General features: G+C 29.2%; 2 protein-coding genes across 2 annotated transcripts; one reads left to right on the forward strand and one right to left on the reverse strand.

Moving 5' to 3' along the window:
• The first annotated feature begins 4406 nt into the window (after positions 1-4406).
• LOC110642011 (allene oxide cyclase, chloroplastic) lies at positions 4407-5499 on the forward strand. The gene is made up of 2 exons (XM_021793936.2): positions 4407-4833; positions 4956-5499. The coding sequence occupies exons 1-2, from the start codon at positions 4590-4592 to the stop codon at positions 5477-5479; spliced, it is 768 nt and encodes a 255-aa protein (XP_021649628.2). The 5' UTR covers positions 4407-4589; the 3' UTR covers positions 5480-5499.
• A 7880-nt stretch (positions 5500-13379) lies between these two features.
• LOC110642013 (zinc finger protein WIP6-like) lies at positions 13380-14614 on the reverse strand. Its single transcript, XM_021793937.2, has 2 exons — positions 14176-14614; positions 13380-14066 (listed from the first exon to the last, which is right to left on the reverse strand). Exons 1-2 carry the CDS (start codon positions 14554-14556, stop codon positions 13575-13577), a joined length of 873 nt encoding a protein of 290 aa, XP_021649629.2. The 5' UTR covers positions 14557-14614; the 3' UTR covers positions 13380-13574.
• Between the last annotated feature and the right edge of the window lie 4561 nt (positions 14615-19175).

A 19175-nucleotide genomic window follows, 5' to 3' on the forward strand; every position in this document is an offset into this window, starting at 1 on the left:
CCAGTTTCTTAGTATCTGTCTGGTATTGTTATTTAGAAAAACAATTCCTATAAATATGTTTGTAAGAGACTATTAAAAATTAATATGAAGTTAAAATTATCATATTTTAGTTGTAAGGAATGTAAAACATTTAAATAGATTTTTCAAACTATTTTTTTTCCAATAATATTTAAAATGGTATTTTTTTTTTTTTATCAAAAGGTGGGTTTTAACATAATCACAAACAAGCTCGTAGAGCAAAGTATATTAGTATTGTTGTCGTTATGATCCTAGGAAACGGAAAACAATTTGAAGAAACACTGAAACACGACTTCCATTTATGTCTGAACAAGTGCTGGTTGACCTTGTAGGAATTTGTTCTGAGAATAGATGTGACTCTCTACAACAAATCCTACTGTTATTCTCAGTTGGGTGGTTTACATTCATATGATTACTAATTTACGAACTGTGAACTCTCAAAACAGTTAGTTGCATTTGCCATTCGGAGGACAGAAATTTCCTCCCAAGACTATCCAAGAACATTAAAGTTTGAACAACACTTCTTTAGGTATGGAAAACACCATTATTGTCTGTCGGGCTGTGCATGGTTTTTAGGGAAATTGAACCGAATTGAAAAATCGTATCGAACTGAAATTTTTTAATACTTTATTTTGGTTTTGGTTTCTCATTAAGAATCGAACCGAAATCGTACCGAAACTGAACTGGAATGGTAACGAACCGAGAACCAAATTTATACATATATTTTTCTTTTTTTTGTATGTATTATATACTTTTAATATAATTATATATAATTATAATGTATATATAATTATGAACTAAATATAATTTAATATTATATGTCATTTCTCTATATTTTCTTAATAATTTCAGTTATAAATATATTAAATTATCTTATATTTCTTAATTATAAATGTACTATTATATTATATATATGTTAATTCTTAATTATATTTATATCTTATAGTTAAATACTATATAGTTAAAATGTATATTATAAGATATACTATTATATGATATAATATATTTAATCCTAAATTATATACGTACCTTATAGTTAAAGATTATATAATTTAGAAATGACTAAAAAATATATATATGGTATATTATGTATTAATAACTCAATTTAAACTTAAATGTTAATTCAGTTATGAGAACCAAACCTGGAATCGTATCAAACTAAATCGAAACTGAAGAATCGAGAACTGTATTGAACTAGAATCGAAACAATGAAGAATCGAATCTGAACCGTATCAAAATTTTGATTTGGTTTCAGTTCCTCGGTAGACTCCGAATAAATCTGGAACCAAACACCCCTAATTGTTTGTATGATTTTTTTTTTTTAAGGGATGAAAATTATTGTCCGTATGGTTTTTTGCAGTGTTAATGGATATTTCCCATCTAGGCATCTAGATGCTTGCACATATGAATTATTTTCCTCTCCCCTACTTTCCATGTAATTAATCGGAGGCTACAAATGATAATTTCACTGGAGGCAACAACTGTTCCCTCTCTTCTGGCCTGATCAAAGATAAAAAAAAAATTCAGTAAATCTATTTTAATAAAATTTTTCTATTTTAAAAAATATATAAGTTATTCTTTGTATTTTTATTATATTTATTCTTCAGTCCATTCATTCAATTTAAATGATATTTTTTGATAGTTAATTTATTTAAAAAAGAGAAAAATTATTTCTATAGGACTAAATAGTTCAAAACTTAATTTTTTAATTATTGAGACTGAAATTCAAACTAGCAATTTATTTAAAATTGAATTAAGAATTTATTATATTAATTGAAATTCAATTAAGGAACAAGGGCATTTTGTATTTTTCATATTTTATTAACGTTTAAAATGAACGAAGCTACTTAAAAGTAAATAAAAAAAAATAATAATAATTTAGCTTGTGAGTCATGGTTCATATAAGAATTTCTATTTGCTGATAATCATCCCCTTGCATAGCTCTTAAAATTCAAGATTCATGAGCTTCGTGGTGGAAGCGAGGCGCTATTTTCAAGAGTCGGCTTGCGTAGAGAATAAAATCCAATTAAGCAACGACTTTTTTTTTTGGCCTTTCAAAAGAAGCTTCGTATGTTAGAAATTAAGAGGCATCAATTTGAGAGACAATATACAAATAGGTCAAGTTAATATTATACTTAATGACAATGGAGTTGCTTTATCCTCGTGGTCTGCATAGCTACAATTATTATTTTAATGATGTAAGAATTCCGTGCTTAATGTCTCATTGGAGCATGGAAGAATGATCATAGTCGGGGTTTTAGAATTTACTAATCAGTTTCCTATTTGGAAAATATGGTCTGCAGTGCATATATTCAACGAATACAGCTTTTGAGTTTTCTCCAACACTTGAATAATCTTCTCTCAGTTCCTGTAATTTTCCTTTTTATATATTTATCTTAAAGTCCTTAGTATGTTATGTATTGTGCCCGAGATTTTTTAGCGTGGAGATTTGTAGAGTGGAAATTCGAATATGATACATATTAAATAAGTGATATATTTTTAATTATTTGATCAAATCAGACTAATGTTTTATTAATATATTATAAAAAAGCTATTAGAGAAAATAACAGCCGTGGAAATGTGATTACCTAAAAGCGTGATCAGCCCATCCACTCTCATGCAATAATTTTCTATTTCAAGTGTTAAATAGTAGCAAAACGTAAGCATAATGAAATTAATTGCTTTAAACATTTTTCCATATTTTTTGATAATTTATTATATTTATATAATTTTGTCTTTTATTATTAAATTAATAATTTAATGATTAACAATTGTCTATTTTACAGTGTAAAAAATTAGAATTCAAGTACTTGCAACAATATTCTCTTTAAAAATTTTCAAAATATTAAAAAAATTACATGGAAAAGTATTGTCTTTAACCTCTTAATTTAAAATGAGTAATTAAAATTCTATTAGTAAATATATCCTTGGACAAATACGAAAGCATCACAATTACCACAAGTAGGGGTGAGCATTATTCGGTTCAAATCGAATAAATCGAACCGAATCGCCTTGATTCGGTAATTTAATTGATTCAGTTTTTAAGATAATTCGATTCGGTTCGGTTTTATATTATAAAAAATTTAGTTATTTCTGTTCCGTTCGGTTTTGAAGACTAAAAAATCGGTTAAACAGAACCGAATTGAATAGTTTTATTGATTTTTGAATTGATTTATTTTAATGCAAAATTTATGAATTATATGTAATTTTATATATATAAATTGTTTAATTTCATTGATTAATGGTTATTAGGTTCAAACCAAGGTCAAAATTAGACCAAATAACTTTAAAGTCAAGTCTAAATTAAAAATTCAATAAAAAATAAAATCAATTTAAACCGAACCGAATAAAAATAGAGCAGTTCGATTTGATTTAGTTTTTCATCCACTTCGGTTTGGTTCAATTTTTAAAATATATAATTCTATTTTCATGATTTGATTCGGTTCAGCTTGGTTCGATTGAATTTGATTTGAACGAATGCTCACCCCTAACCATAAGCATGGTGACATGATGGTAGATTTTTGTGTTGGATGTTTTTTGCTCTGATTTAGGGATGATAACAAGTCAAGTTTTTCTTGGTATTCGATCCGATCGAACCTTAATAAGATGGGTTTGGATAATGTATAATTGGGTTTGGATAATGTATTCGGGTTTGAAAAATAATACTCATGATGGGTTTGAGTGGGATTCGAGTTTTGTATGTTGGACATTTGTTTTCTGAATCCATTTATATAAATAATTAATTAAATATAAAACATTTTTTTTATAATAATATTTGTAAATTTTATATTTTTTTATTTTAAATAAAATATAATTTAAATATTTATGAAATTGTTAAATTTTTAAAATATAAATTATGAATAAAAAATATTCTTTTATATAAATTATTAATTAAAATATATAAAATTAGACTAGTTCGCATAATAATAATTGGATTTGGGATAAATTCAAGTTTTGAGAATATAATTAGATTCGAGTTTAGGTAGAATAATTTACGCGAATACCCTACTTATTGTCATCTCTACTTTGATTTGATTTTCCACATCAACACGTTGAAATAATCTGTAATTTCTATTGATCAACTGTGCATTATCCATAATCTCGATAGTTTGGAAGAACTCATTTTTTATGGTAGGTCACTTTCTGTAAAATTGAATTAAATCAATTATATCAATTAGCCGTAACTATCACATTTAAATAGCCTGAATACTCATTATTTATAATTAAAAAAAAATTCACAATGAATCCATTCAATGTATGTGTACAGAGTCACAAACCATATTAATTAATCAGAAACGTGTTAAATCTGCAATAAAATTAATCAATGTCTTGAATTAATTAAGTAGGCAGATTTAATTAGTCACCATGGACAATTCTAAACATTCCATTCTCTGTTAGCACTTTCCGGGATATAACCTAAATGTTGGTTACCAAATTCCCACAGAAGTCATATCTTGATCTTGTACCTATAAATATGTCTACCAATCCTTAATTTGTTTGAATCGTATCCAGCAGCTGGATTCTTGCATTAATTCAATCCTTAATTTCTCAAGCTACCTAATCCATCATCAATGGCCTCTACAAGCTCTCTCAATTTAATTTCTTCTCCCAAATTCCCTAACCTAAGATCCAACTCTTCATCTTTTCAGCCACAAAAACAATGGGGTTTCGCTCATTCACAAGACTTCTCAATCCAAAAGTTGACACTCTCCACATCGAATCACGATTTTTCATCAAGAAGAAGCTCCTGGAGCATTGCCACTAAAGCTTTCTTCTTCAACAAACCACGGTCATCACCACAATCTCGAGAGCCCGGTAATCATCACATACCTTATTTCTCTCAATTGAACAAAAGAAATTCACATTGAAAATCAATGATCTTATATTTAACAACCATTGAATTTGATCAGCAACTTGTGTGTTTTTGTTTTCTTCAGTGAAAGTTCAAGAACTAAACGTCTATGAAATAAACGAACGAGACAGGGACAGCCCAGCAGTTCTTAAACTGAGTAAAAGAGCAGAATCATCTCTGGGTGACCTCGTGCCCTTCACCAACAAGCTTTACACTGGAGACCTAAAGAAAAGGTTAGGTGTAACTGCTGGTCTCTGTGTGCTTATCCAGCACGTACCAGAAAAGAAAGGTGACAGATACGAGGCTATATACAGCTTCTACTTCGGAGACTATGGGCACATATCAGTGCAAGGAGCGTATCTGACGTATGAGGATACGTATCTGGCAGTGACTGGTGGGTCTGGGATTTTTGAAGGAGTGTACGGACAGGTTAAGCTGAAGCAAATAGTATTTCCTTTGAAGCTTTTTTATACTTTCTATTTGAAGGGGATACCTGATTTGCCTTCCGAGCTTTTGGAAAAGCCAGTAATTCCTTCTCCAAGCGTTGAACCTGCTCCGGCCGCCAAGGCCACTCTACCTTCTGGGACTGTTCTTCACTTCACAAATTGATTGATTCGATCTCTTCTTCATGATCTTGAGCTAGCTATTCTGTTTCATTATTTTTGTTTTATTTTTATATTTTCTTTTTTTTTTTGACATAAATTATTTTTATATTTTCACCTGTCAATGTTTGGATTACAATCCTAAGTTAAAATAATATTTAATTTCCAACAAAACTATTTATTATAATGTCTTCTATTCTAAAAAAAAAGAAAGTAAATTACTATAATGTCTTCATTACCCATTGGGAATAAAAGAATTAATAATAAATAAGAAATGAGATAACCTAACATGAAAACGAAATGGGATAATTTTATGTTATTATAATGAAGAGCTTGAAATGTTATCTAAATTTAAGATTATCATATTTATTGTCAGACTAAGTTTCTGCTTATGCATAATGTACAGTGGTCTAAAAAAGGTTTTCCTACAATACATATAATTGCAAACCCAGCCACCCGGCCCATGCGTGAAATGGGATTAACGTGGGCCAGTGTACTGAACTGCCTCCTCAATCGTTTTGGATTGGGTTTGTGGGTCATGCAGGACAGATAAAGAAGGAAATTGACGAGCTTCTCAATTGTCTGGCTTTAGTTTTCTTTCACAATGAAAAAATTTTTGAAGACGAAAATTTTGTCTAATTAATGACTTTCAATTACCATTTAACCAATAGCCATTGAGAGATCCATGGCAGCTGAGACAAACTTTTTTTTTTTCTCTTTTTGTACTGAGCCTAATTAATTAATTATTAATTAATAGACCATTTAGATATGATCACTCTGAGTCTGTTCTTAAAATTTTTTGCAATTAATTTTTTAGAAAATTTAATCAACTTTTTAATTATGTAAAGGAAATAAATATGAAATGTATACAGCACCAACTTGTAATAGGTGAGAAGCACTTTGCAAATGAGCTCCAAAAGAAACGGAACAAAGTGTGGCAGGTCTTAACTGGAATCTCTCTTCCACTCTCTCTGAGTAGGGTGGACTTGCTTGGCAGGATCACATTGTATGTACTTGCATTTCCCACCTTCTCGTTATGCCTTCACTTACAGATTTCAGACCCTTTATAAAGTATACTACAAACACTAACTGATAATATATATATATATATATATATTAGGATTTCTATATTTTTTTTTAATTTTTACACTTTTTAAAGTGGAAGTCACTGTCATTGGTTACCTAACCAATGTCATAATAACAAAGGACTCGGTCTCCTCCTTCAAATCTTATGTTCCTTTTATCAAGAATGATTTTTCTTTGTAATTTTGGCACTGTTCTAGTCGTTACAGCTTACAAGTTAATTTATATTTGCAGCAAATTTGATACATTTTTATCCCCTAGAAAACTAATTAATTTCTTCAGCAAGAATAAAACCTGTGGTTGAGGAACATTGTTAGGAGAAGTTACAAGTTGAATGTTATTTTTGTGACTTGAATTTTAGATATATTTTTTTATGGATTCGAATTGTAATATGACCCAAAATTTCGCGCTGCGACCCGATTGAGATAAAAGGTGATATATGTGATAGTAGTGGAGAGTACGGGTTGATAAGCCCGGGCCCGAAGCCCACCATTGACCTTCTTCGGGGTATCGGGGCAACGCCCCTGCGGTATGTACCAGTATAAATATTGTAATATTCTACCATTTGTGGTAGAGTTATGAGATTTCGATAAACACACTGGAGTTAGGATTTGAGAGTTTTGATTGATTGTATCTTGCTCTTTTCATCATAGTGAAACTTTTTTTTCTCTTATCTTGCCCCGTGGACGTAAACCTTACTGTTGAGCCACGTTAAATCCTGTATTATTTTTTTTCTATTTTTAATACTGTGTGATTGTACGATTTATATGTATACCTTAGATTTGCGTGCTTGTTGTAACATTGAAATTCTTGGAAGATTAGGCCTTGTTTTTTAGATAGAAGATGAGTAGGAACCAACAACATGGTATTGGGCCACGGGACCACAGGCTCACAGGTTTGAATCCTTGAAGTGGATACGCGAACTCCCTGCGGTTTGAGAACCAGTTAGGCTGTGTTAGTGCATACTTGGTAAAGGTGGTATATGATTACTTCGGATATGAACCATTATGATAAGGACATAATATTGTTGCAAATTACTCTCCTTATTTAATTTAAGCTTTAGCATTACTGATCCAGTATATATATATATATGAAGTATCATCGGTAATGAATTATTTTAAATAAATTTTTTAATTTATAAGTTAAATAAAATATTAATTTACTTACGATTTTTTTTATAAGTATATTTAATTAATTTATAAATCAAGTCAAATACCTGTAACAATATTAGAAAGAGAATATTTTGTATATATTAATTGTATATTGTGATCTAACAGTACAAGAGGTAAATGATAAGTAAAAATATAAAATTACCTCAGTCAATCTTCCGCCTCTCCTTCACCCCTCAGCCCCACCCGCCTCCTCTCCCTCATAAACCTAGCAACCCCATCCACCCCTCACCCTCAACCTCTTTCGCCACTACACCTAAACTGCTCTCAGTTGCACTACTCCTCACTCTCCTTCTCTCATCCTCTGCCTTTCCAACATTACCCCTTCACCCCCTCCTCCACCATCACTATTGCCAATGGTCTTACCACCACAATCACAAGCTCAATTAATGCCGCTCTAAAATACCCTTAAAACTAAATCCTCCTCGTCTTTCCTGCTTCGCCCAGAGCTTCACTCAGTTGAGATTCCTTCGTAAGCTCTCCTCTCCACCAAAACTCATCCTCCGAGCCTCATACAAAAACCAAATTTGACCCAAGACCTAAATGTCACCTATTTGTTCCGCAACCATTGCCACAGTTGATTCATTCTTCAAGAGCTCTTCCATATAGTGGAGATCCAACTCATAGTAGGTCTAAATTAGAGAAGCTCGTTACCCTCCACCTCTTAAAGTGATTCACTAGTTCCTAACCTGCATTCTAACTCAGTCTGCTTGCTCAAAGTTATGCGTGTGTAGAAAGATTGGAAGCAATAATCAACTGATCGAGGGATAACGGCCGGCCGGTAGGTATCTTCTATGTTACTTAGTTTCATATGTAAAATTAATTTATTAAAAAAAAAGATTTAATATAAATTTATAGGTTTTTGAAAAATATTTTTTTATTGTAAAATATTTTTTTATAAAGTAATTAATTATGAAAATTTTATTAATTTAATAAAAGAAATAAAAAAATACTTATAATATTTTAGCAATATTAAAAAATATTAATTATACATAATGCCAAATAAGTTAAAGTGATCTTACATTTCACAATTAAAACCTACTGGATTTTTAAAAAAATTACTCTACTTTGTCTCATTTTAAGAGATATTTTAAAAATATTTTTTCTCTCATTTGATTTGCCTTTTCATGAAATTAAAAAAGTATTAATTTTCTTTTTCCAACTTTACCCTTATTTATTGTGATCTCTAACACTACAAAACAAAAGAAAAATAAAAATAAAATTAGCAACTGACAGAATCGATTGCTAATTTATTAAAATTGATTGTTAATCAATTTAGTAACTAATTCAGTCAGTTGCAATGAGTCTGGTTGCAAATATCAGCAAACAATTAAATCGGCTGCAAATAGCAACCGACAACAAAATCGGTTGCTAAATTAATTAAACTTAAAAAAAAAAATTTTGTTAAAAAACTAGCAATAGATTTAGTAACCGAAATTTGTTGCTACTAACAATCAAAACATAATCAATTGCAAAAAAACTTGGTGTCTTTAATTTTATAATTTTGCTAATTTTATAAATTGGTTGCTACCTGCAACTAATTTAGCAACCGAAAAGTCAGTCGCTAATTTTAAAAAAAATTATAAAAAAATTCAAATAAATAAAAATTTTCAAAATTATTAAAATAATAAATTATTAATGAAATTTAGTGCTAAAAATTAATATAAAGATATTATAAAAAATTACTAATAATAACTATTATAAAAAATATTAACAAGAAATTAAATATAAATATTTATAAGACAGATTATTAAAAAAATTACCATATATATATATATAACAAAAAAATTACTAAAAATTAATATTATAAATAATTTACTAATAAAAATATATTTGTACAAAAATTTTTATTTTATGCAAAAGAAAAAAATTAAATAAAAAAGATGAGAAAGAAAAAGAATATGAAGAAGAAAAAAGATGAGAAAGAAAAAAGATGAGAAAGAAAAAGAAAATGAAGAAAATAAATGAGAAAAAAAAAGATGATGAAGAAAATAGATGATAAAGAAAAAGATGATGAAAAAGAAAATAAATAAAAAAAATAATGAATAAGAAAATATATGAAAAAGAAAAAAGATGAAGAAGAAAATAGATGAGAAAAAAAATGATGAAGAAAATATGTTAGAAAAAAAATATGATAAATAAAAAGATTAGAATAAAAAAATGAATATAATGAGAGAAAAATGAAGAAAGAGAGACAAAATGAGTAGTAGAGAAAGAAAATGAGTAGTGATTTATATAAATAAATTAATAACCGATTTTAGTAATCGATTGTTGGTTGTTAATTTTTTTAAAAAATTGAGCGGGAATTTTTAGGAGAAAAAATTTACAACCGATTTGTAATTGATTGCAAAATTGATTACTAATAGCAACCGATTTCAATTGATTCAGAAATTAGTTGCTGTTAACAACCGATTTGTAAATCTGTTGCAAATCAAAATAAAAAAAGTAAAAAATGGGTGAAAATTTTTTAGGGGAAAAAATCGGTTGCAAATTTTAATCAGCTTCAAAAATTAGTTACGGTTAGTAACGGATTCACAAATCAATTGCTGTTAGTAATCGATTTATAAATTGATTGCAAATAAAAAAAAAATTAGGTGAAAATTTTTGTAGAAAAAAAATTAGTTACAAAATCGGTTGCAATTCACAAATAGGTTGCAAATTAAAAAAAAATAAAATAAAAAACTAGGCAAGAATTTTTAGAAAAAAAATTAGTTGCAAAATCGGTTGCTGTTAGCGACCGATTCACAAATTAATTGTAAATTAAAAAAAGAAAAAAAAATTAACAAGGAATTTTTAGAGGAAAAAATTTAGCAACCGATTTATAATTGATTGTAAAAAATCAGTTACTATTATCAATTGACAAGGAATTGGTTACAAATAATAACTGATTTTAGCAATAAATTATAAATCGTTTGCTACCTTTTACAATCGATTATAAATCGGTTGCTAACTCTTGAGTCAATTAAAATAATTCTTTAATTTAGTAATCGATTTCCTAAATCGATTGCTAATAGCAACTAATCTTAAAATCTGTTGCTATTAGCAACAGATTTTAGCAATCGATTTTAAAATTGATTACTAATCGTATATTTAAGATTTTTCTAATATCGATTAGCAACCAATTTAGCAGGCAATTATAAATCAATTGCTATTAGCAATCAATTTTAATAACCAATTATAAATTGATTGTTATCAGCAACTGATTTTAACAATCAATTATAAATCAGTTGCTAATAATAATTGATTTAACAACTGATTTTTAAATCAGTTATTATTTTCTTTTTAAAATAAAATTATTCGACTAAAGAAAAATCGAAATCTCCTAATAGCAACTGATTTCAATCTGTTGCAATAATCGGTTGCAAAACTGATTGTTTTTTTATAGTGTAATGCATTTATCTCTTTCTTATCACATTTCTCTATATTAATTAAATACAATGATATTTTAATTAATTATTAATATTTTTTTATAACAATGAAATTATTTAATCATTTTCTTAATATTTATGTAAAAACCTTAAAAAGCATTTGAAATGTGATGAATGGAGCATTATATATGTTTTTTTTAACTATACTTATTTTTGCTATATACATAAATTTTGTAATTAATTATTTTAGAACAGTATTAATTTATAAAAACCTTATAAAATGTCTTATAAAATTTTATTAAATTATTTTATTTTCTATAATAAAGTAATTTTAAATAACTATAGAATACACCGACCTGTATAGGAGGGTTATGCGTGTGAAGTTTCCTATATGTTGTTTGTATTTGGTATTTGATTATGGTTGAATTGCTAGGTTGCATGATGTAAAAAATGTTAAACTAAAGAAGGAGTGAAAAAAGAGAGGGAGGGAGGAAAGGGAGCCGGAAACCAAGGTAATCGAGGAAGAAGAGATTGATACCAAGCGAGATAGATGAAAAGACCTGATTTAATTTCTATTTATTTTACAAAAATAATTTGTACCTGAAAATATTTTTTATAGAAAATATTTTTTAAAACATATTTTTTATAAAAATATTTTCTATTATTTGATTGTAATATTAATGATATTTGTTTATATCATATATGTATAAGTGTTTACACATTTTAATAAGATTATTAAAGTTTAAAAAATGAAAAATGATTTTCTCTCTTCAAAAGAAGAAGTCATTTTTTTTTAAAATGACTTTTTTTTTTCCTTTAATCAGGAAAATATTTTTTGTTAACCGTTTTTCTGATTGTCTGAAACGCTAAAAAATGTAAAAAAAATATTTTTTCTGAAAAATATTTTCCGTGAAACAAATGAAATATTAATAGATTTAAGTATTGAGTTTAATTAATAATTTTTAAAATAAAAAAAATTGACTAATTAATAATAGCAAAGCCTAGAAAATAACCTTAAATTATTTATGTTATAAGCAGACATATATGTCCACTCTTTGGTGTAAATTGAAAACCAAAACGAATAATTATTTTATTTTTTATATAGTCTGATCTAAGTTTTTTTTTTTTTTTTCTGAGATAGGCCATCATCTAAGGTTTGGTCTGGTTAATTTATCAATTTTACATGCAAAAATATATCTTTATTGTTTTTATCCTGTAATGTATATACTGTTAAATTATAATATTAAAATTTGCCATAAAAAAAATGATGTTTAAGTTAACGTAACACTTCAAAACCAGATCAAGATCCTCTCAATACGAGGTAGCTAGATGTAAAAGCTCAAATGAAGAAATATATACAGGATCATGTAACCCAACGGGAGTGATAATGATGCAACAAAACCCTACTTTGAGGAGTAAAATTAGGAATAGAAGGATGGAAAGGGGTATGATCAGATGTTCATATATAGTTTTGCGATCCTCAAAAATTTTGGAAAATTTACAATGATGTTAAAGAAACAAATGTTTTAATTTGTACCAAAAGCATCTAATCACAGGCAATTGCGATGCCATTGCAATTAAATATGTTGTCTTAACTTAACTGTTATAGAATTAATAGAATAATTAGAGAATTGTAGTACATAGTTAGTGGGTTGCAGAAGCCATGCATGCATGGCAGCAGAGATTTTAAAGAAACGAAAAAGGAGATAATTGAAACAAAAAAGAAAGCCAAAGAAAGAAAGGCTGATGATGATGATGATGATGATGATGGAGATGAAGATGGTGGGGTTAGCTAAGTAGCTAATGGTAGGGGAATGCATGCATTGGCACATTATTAGGGTTAAAAGTAGCAGGAAACAGAGGGCCTGAAATTGTATCGTAGTATCTGTTTGTAGTTGTTCTGAAAAGGAAAAAAGGAAGCTCTTTGGGTGAAACCCCAAAAACAGTAAAAATATCAGTGGTCCCTCTCTTTACTGACAAAAGAGGCTCGATCAAAGTGTTAGTAGTGCTAGTCGAAGCTCAGAAAGACTGATCCCATATCTCTCTCTCACTCTGAAATATGAATATATATGTGACAGAGAAAGAGAAAGAGAGTACGCGATATCTATGCCAATTTCATAGCTGTGAACAGTAGAATCTGTGACTCTACTGTACATGTCTTCATGTCTGCTCTTATCTGCAGTCACTACTGAATTTACTTACTTGACCACCTTCCATAGTAATGTTCATTCATCTCTCTGTGATATTTATTGCTAAAAGAAAGGGAAAAATTGGGTAAAACAAAACAAAACAAAAGGGTTCTTTAATTAGATAGTCGAACTAGCACTTCCAACATTAAATGCATGGAACCTTGGCTTTCACTATACTGTTTGTCCTCATCCTCTCTCTTCCTTGTTTATCACACACAGATAACACAAAAATAGTCACTGCCAATTCTTAATCACAGTCACAACTTAAACTTCTACATATAGACATGTCTTTGTTAAAAGAAGACTGGACCATGACCACCTCCATTATCTCCTTGATCTTTGTTATCATCTTCCTCCTCCTCCTCCTCCTCTTCATCTTGTTCTTCTTCTTCTTCAACCTCACATATCTCCACTGTATGTGGAGCATGGCCATCTCCGAATGCACGCACATGGTCCTTAAGGGACCTTTTGTGCTTAAAATCAGACCCACAAATGCAAAACCAAAGCTTACCACAGTTCTTCTCATGTGTCCTCCAATCTCCTCTAACTGCAAAGGCTTTTCCACATTTTCTGCATCCAAAAGGCTTCGCACCGTGCTTTCGCTTGTAATGTGTCTGCAGGGTCCTGAAGTCCTTCAATGGCCTTGATCTTGGGTGATCAATATTGTTCTTGCACCCCTCAGCACAGCAATAACAAGGCAGTCTTAGCATTGAAGAAGCCTGTTTTGTTCCTCTTAAAGATTCAGGGCCCTTTCGATATTGCGATCCATGCCCCCACATATGCATCTAAACATCGATCGATGCAAGTAGAAGGAAGAAACACAAAATTTAATAAAAAAAGAAGTGTGTAATTAATGGAAAATCAAATGTTGCAATTAACCACAAATATTAAAACCTGCATATTGTTGTATCTATTAAATGTTTTGTTGCAGACAGGACAAGAGAACTGTGTGGGACCGACAAGTATTTGTGCCGGGGAAGGAATCCAATACTGGCCTTCAACGAGAGAACCAATGTGATTAGGGTTACTATCGCTGGCTCCAGTGTTTGGAGGACCAATGTGGAGAGCTACAGTTACACCACTTTCCGTAGTAGGGTTTTCCTCAACTTTCTGCTTATTTTTCAAAGAAGGGCGATAGTTGGGGTACTGTTTGGTGATGTTTTGGCCAGGAGGTCCAAGGGAAAGAAAGAGGGAATCTTCGTCGACTTCTTGGTCATCAGCTTCTATACAAACACTTTCACTGGAGGATATGTTGGTGAAGGAGGGGGTTTGCATTGTGATGATTATATGAGAGACAAAGAGAGAGAGAGTAGTGAGAAAGGATTTTTGGGCTTTGAACTTTTGGTGGAGAAGATGAGTGGGGACGAGAAAGGCAAATAAATAGTGAAATCACCTTATGGTTGGTGTAGCAATTATTTTTTATAAATTAAAATAAAAAAATAATTAATAAAAAACATTTAGCTGACCATGCATATAAATGAAAATATGTGCTTAATTATTACTATAAAATATAATAAATTAATTTCAAAAAATCACATTTAATTGAGGATCAAATGCATTTTTATCAGTTCATTTATTAGTACAAATAAATGGTTATTTTTAATATCTGAAAATTTTACTTGGATTTATTTATATTATGTTATTTATGTTTTGATGTTAAGGGAAATGATTATAGGGTTTGTTTGGATGTGAAAAGGGACCACGTGGAGTGGAGGAAGTAGATATGTTTGTTTTGGCGTGTTTGGGAATGAAGGAGACAAAGAACCGGCAAAAGGAGAAGAGGGTGGAGAAAAGATTGAAAGATGCATAGAACAGCGTACCAACATTAACACTAATACTCCCTCTCTAATCTATCATCGCTTTCCTTGACCTCCAAATCCTCGATTCCCGATTTCCTAGTCCCTTCCCTCTTCTACTCTCTGCCTCGTCTTTTAAATCTCGCTTCTGCCCACAATTATCACACAGGTAAAAGTGCGAGAGAGAGAGAGAGAGAGAGAGAGAGAGAGAGAAAGGGAGAGTACTGATAGAGTTTTTCAGTATGTAGACATGGAGCAATGTTAACTGTAGAACTGAAGGCGTGACTCTCTCTTTCCCTCTTTCTTTACTTTTGTTATTTAAAGATGGATTGATAGAGACGCAGAGGTAACATGGTCAGGAAAAAGGGATAGTTTTTTACTGTTCATTAAGCTACTTAGTCAATATATATATATATATATTTTTTTTTCTTTTTTTCTTTTTTTTTTCCTTTTAAGAGATGATATAATATTTATTCATATTCCCATGCAATGAGATTAATTAATGGAGAGGAATCAAGCTACGTATATATATATCAATTTTTTTTATAAGTAAAATTTTATTAACGTGGAATTAAAATGCATAAAATCTATTGCTATTTTAAAAATATTTTTTCTTCATAACAATTCTAAAATAGATTCTTAAAAATCTTTTTGTAATGGACGTATATGCAAAGTTAGAATGCATATTTTTGTGAAACCAAACTAAAAATCAAGAGCAGTAACTAACACTCTTAACCAACCAAGTTAATAAGTAAGTCTTTTAATTTAGATGAAATTTCGAATTTGATTTTTATTGAATTCTAATGAAAGTTTAAATTTAATATTTTATATTTTCAGAGATAATTTTAATAATATTATATTAAACTTCATTAATAGTTTCCTTTCTCCTTTTTATAAAATAATAAAGATTTAATTTTTTTTTTTTTTAGTATTGGGATTAGAGAAATGGGTACTCAAATTTGGCTAAGCCTAGTAAATAATATATATTCAACGGTTAGATTAAGCCAAATTAGGTAACAATAAATATTTTATCAAAATCTAATGGTAATGAATATAAAAATAAAAATAAATATAGATATTTAAAATTCAAATAACTTAATATTATAGGTAAAATTAAAAAAATAATAATAATTTTAAACAGGGACTCCTAATCTTAGCTCAGCAAAAGGTAAAACATCGACATAATTAATGTTTTTCATATGCAAGAGTATTGAAAAGTCTCGACTGTAGAGGGAAAGTGAAAAGGAAAGAATGAGACAATTCTATGCATGCATATACCAACCCTAACTCCACGAAGAAACAGTTGGCGAACAGTAGAACAATAAATCGGATGCATATTAATTAATTAATTAAAACCAAATAGGTGGTGGGGTCAGGTTTTGATTAGACGTAGCACAAATATGTAAAAGGTCTCCTGAGACATTTATCAAAAGCATCCCATCAATCTGTAACACTAAACTCCACTAAAAGTCCAATTATAAGGTCCTAGGTTTGGCCCTAGGGTTTTGTATGTTGATATGATTATTTAAACACTTTGTAAAATTTTAATATTTGAACATATAGTTTAAAATCACTAGATAATGAAATGTTAAAAGATTTTCATAATTATTCATCATATATTGATCAAATCTCTTTCGCATTTAAGGGCTTTTTTTTTCAAGAACAAAAAGGGTGCATATGGAATTCTTCATCATCTCATTAAAGGAGAGACTTACAAAATCCACTAAGGAAATGTAGTTTTTGGAGGCCTTTATTTTTAGAGGTTTTAATGAATGAGGTTAATAAGAGTTGATTCAAATATTAAATATTCAATCATTGCTCTCTTATTAGGTTTGAGAGTTTGAATTTGACTAAATATTCCTCTTGATTATCAATATGTAAATTTTACTGTAATTCCTAAATAAAATTGTCCTAATTCTGAAATGGAGGAACTTTCCTTCATTTAAACTTTTCTAGATCAAAAAATAAATTTAATGGATGAAATATCATGTAATTCACTGATTTTCTTTTACCGCATACTTATAAGTTTGAAGTTCAAATAAAAGTTAAAAAAAAAAAATTGAAGTTCAAATATCAATGAAAGCTTAATAATTAACATTAAAAAAATCCTTTCCTAAAAAACATAAATAAAAATCTTATTATATTAGCAATATCCTTTGAATTCTGCACTCTCTCACTTTCTTGTTAAATTTCTTGTGAATTTTTCAGGTGACCTCCAATAAATGTTTTCACTAGTGATTATTTCTTCCCTTTTTTTTATTGTGTTTTTTTTTTATTTTTAATATTTTATTTTGTGTTTTTAAATTATTTTTAAATTTTTTATCTTTTTAGAATGAATTTGTATTTATCTTAAATATACTCTTATTGATAGATTTTGAGTTTGTGTTTCCTCATATCTGAGGACTTGTTGTCTCTTTTCTTGTCAAAATAGTTTCTTTCCTTTTGCAGATTTGTTATCTTTTCATTTCATAAAATTGTTTGGCATTGTACTTTATTATTTTGATGAAAGTGGTATAGATTTTCCCTTCAATAAGAGAACACTATTTGATGGTTACTAGATCAAAATTTTAGAAAGATTTTAGAGTAGAACAATGATAGATCGCTACTAAGTGGAGTGTGTTTCTCGCTGAATAACCAATTCAAATGTTTTAACAACATAACATATTCTTGTTGTATGAAATTCTTTATTTCAGATTTGTATTCTATTTTTGTTTAATAAAAGTTATCTTATTTACGAAAAAGAAAAAAAAAAACTCTGAATTACATTTGGTAATTAAATGATTCAACTCACGGAAATTACGCTGGTAAAGGGGAAGCAATTTAATCTGTTAGCTAGATGCATGGTAAAGTCTTTTGGGCAAATAACCTTACTGATCATGCATATGAATTGGGAAAAAAAAAAAAAAGGATATTGAGCAATTAATAGTCATCAGTTCATATACATAGTGGAATGCATTCTGTGTGGAAGAATTTTTCTTATTTAAACCTAGTTTATCATGGACTTAAGGCATAAGATGTACGGTATGATCTACTTATTAAATAAATAGATCTCATATATTTATATCTTAAATTTATGGTGAACTGAATCATGCAATTATTTTCCCTGCATGGAAATAGTGCATTTGTATATATCATATATACGTATAAATAAAAAAATATCTAATTTGCGAGAGCAGAACTATACTTAATGCATTCCTAATAAAAGAGACACTTTATGGACGGACCAGTGTTGTGGCATTAATCTCACAAAGAGCTATTCTTCTCAATGAAATAGGTAATATGTATATATGTCAAATGAAAAATAAATATATGTAAATATAAAATATGTAAAAATAATGTTTATGCTTTAATTAGAATGAAGTGGTAATTGATACAAATAGATTTGTTGAAAGACATAATTAAGGCAAGAAAGTACAAGAAGAGTACTGTAGATCACGCGTAGGGATGCTTTGTAAAATTTAGTACATTGGTGATATGAATGTGGGAAAGATGAAGTAAAGATTGCCATTTCTTCGTCTTGTATGAGAAAGCAAAATGGGGAAAAGGTTACAGAGCCCTTATGAGCCTTCATGGCCGCCCTGTTGATGTGTCATCAGAGTACTTCACACTGTGTTACTGCCAGTTCAACCATACACCTCTTCTTTTTCTTTATTTGTTTTTCATTAGTCAATACTGAAATTTTTTACCCATTTCTATCTGCACATTTCTTTGCCTAACTTAAGTACAATCTTTTTCAGTAGTGATCTAATTAATTTGTTGTGATTTTTACATGACCTTGTCAAGTTTTGGATTAGCAATTCTATATATACAACAATCAAACAATTCTAAAATTGATGACAAAGGGATCTGCAAGCCAAACCAAACCCTTCAGCTACAACTAAAGAATAAAGCTTAGAAAGGGCTCCTAGTGTTTGGCCTCGAGAGTTCCCCTCCAATGGCTAATTCAAATGCTTCAGTCAATAATAGAATATTCATAAACATAGGTTGAAATTTTCATACCTGCTAGAAATGTATTTATAGTTGAAGAGTTACTATCTTTATTGTTCACTGTGAGTTGGAAATTAATTTCTTGTTGATCTCTTACATTCTTTAAAATAG

The sequence above is a fragment of the Hevea brasiliensis genome, chromosome 17 (assembly GCF_030052815.1).
Source record: "Hevea brasiliensis isolate MT/VB/25A 57/8 chromosome 17, ASM3005281v1, whole genome shotgun sequence".
In the NCBI taxonomy this organism is placed as follows: domain Eukaryota; kingdom Viridiplantae; phylum Streptophyta; class Magnoliopsida; order Malpighiales; family Euphorbiaceae; genus Hevea; species Hevea brasiliensis.

Bases quoted from the DNA above. Each gene is read 5' to 3' on its own strand.
- LOC110642011 (XM_021793936.2), top strand. From the start codon at position 4,590: ATGGCCTCTACAAGCTCTCTCAATTTAATTTCTTCTCCCAAATTCCCT. The intron at 4,834-4,955 runs GTAATCATCACA...TGTTTTCTTCAG, and splicing joins ACCACAATCTCGAGAGCCCG to TGAAAGTTCAAGAACTAAAC.
- LOC110642013 (XM_021793937.2), bottom strand. From the start codon at position 14,556: ATGCAAACCCCCTCCTTCACCAACATATCCTCCAGTGAAAGTGTTTGT. The intron at 14,067-14,175 runs GTTTTAATATTT...ATCGATGTTTAG, and splicing joins ATAGATACAACAATATGCAG to ATGCATATGTGGGGGCATGG.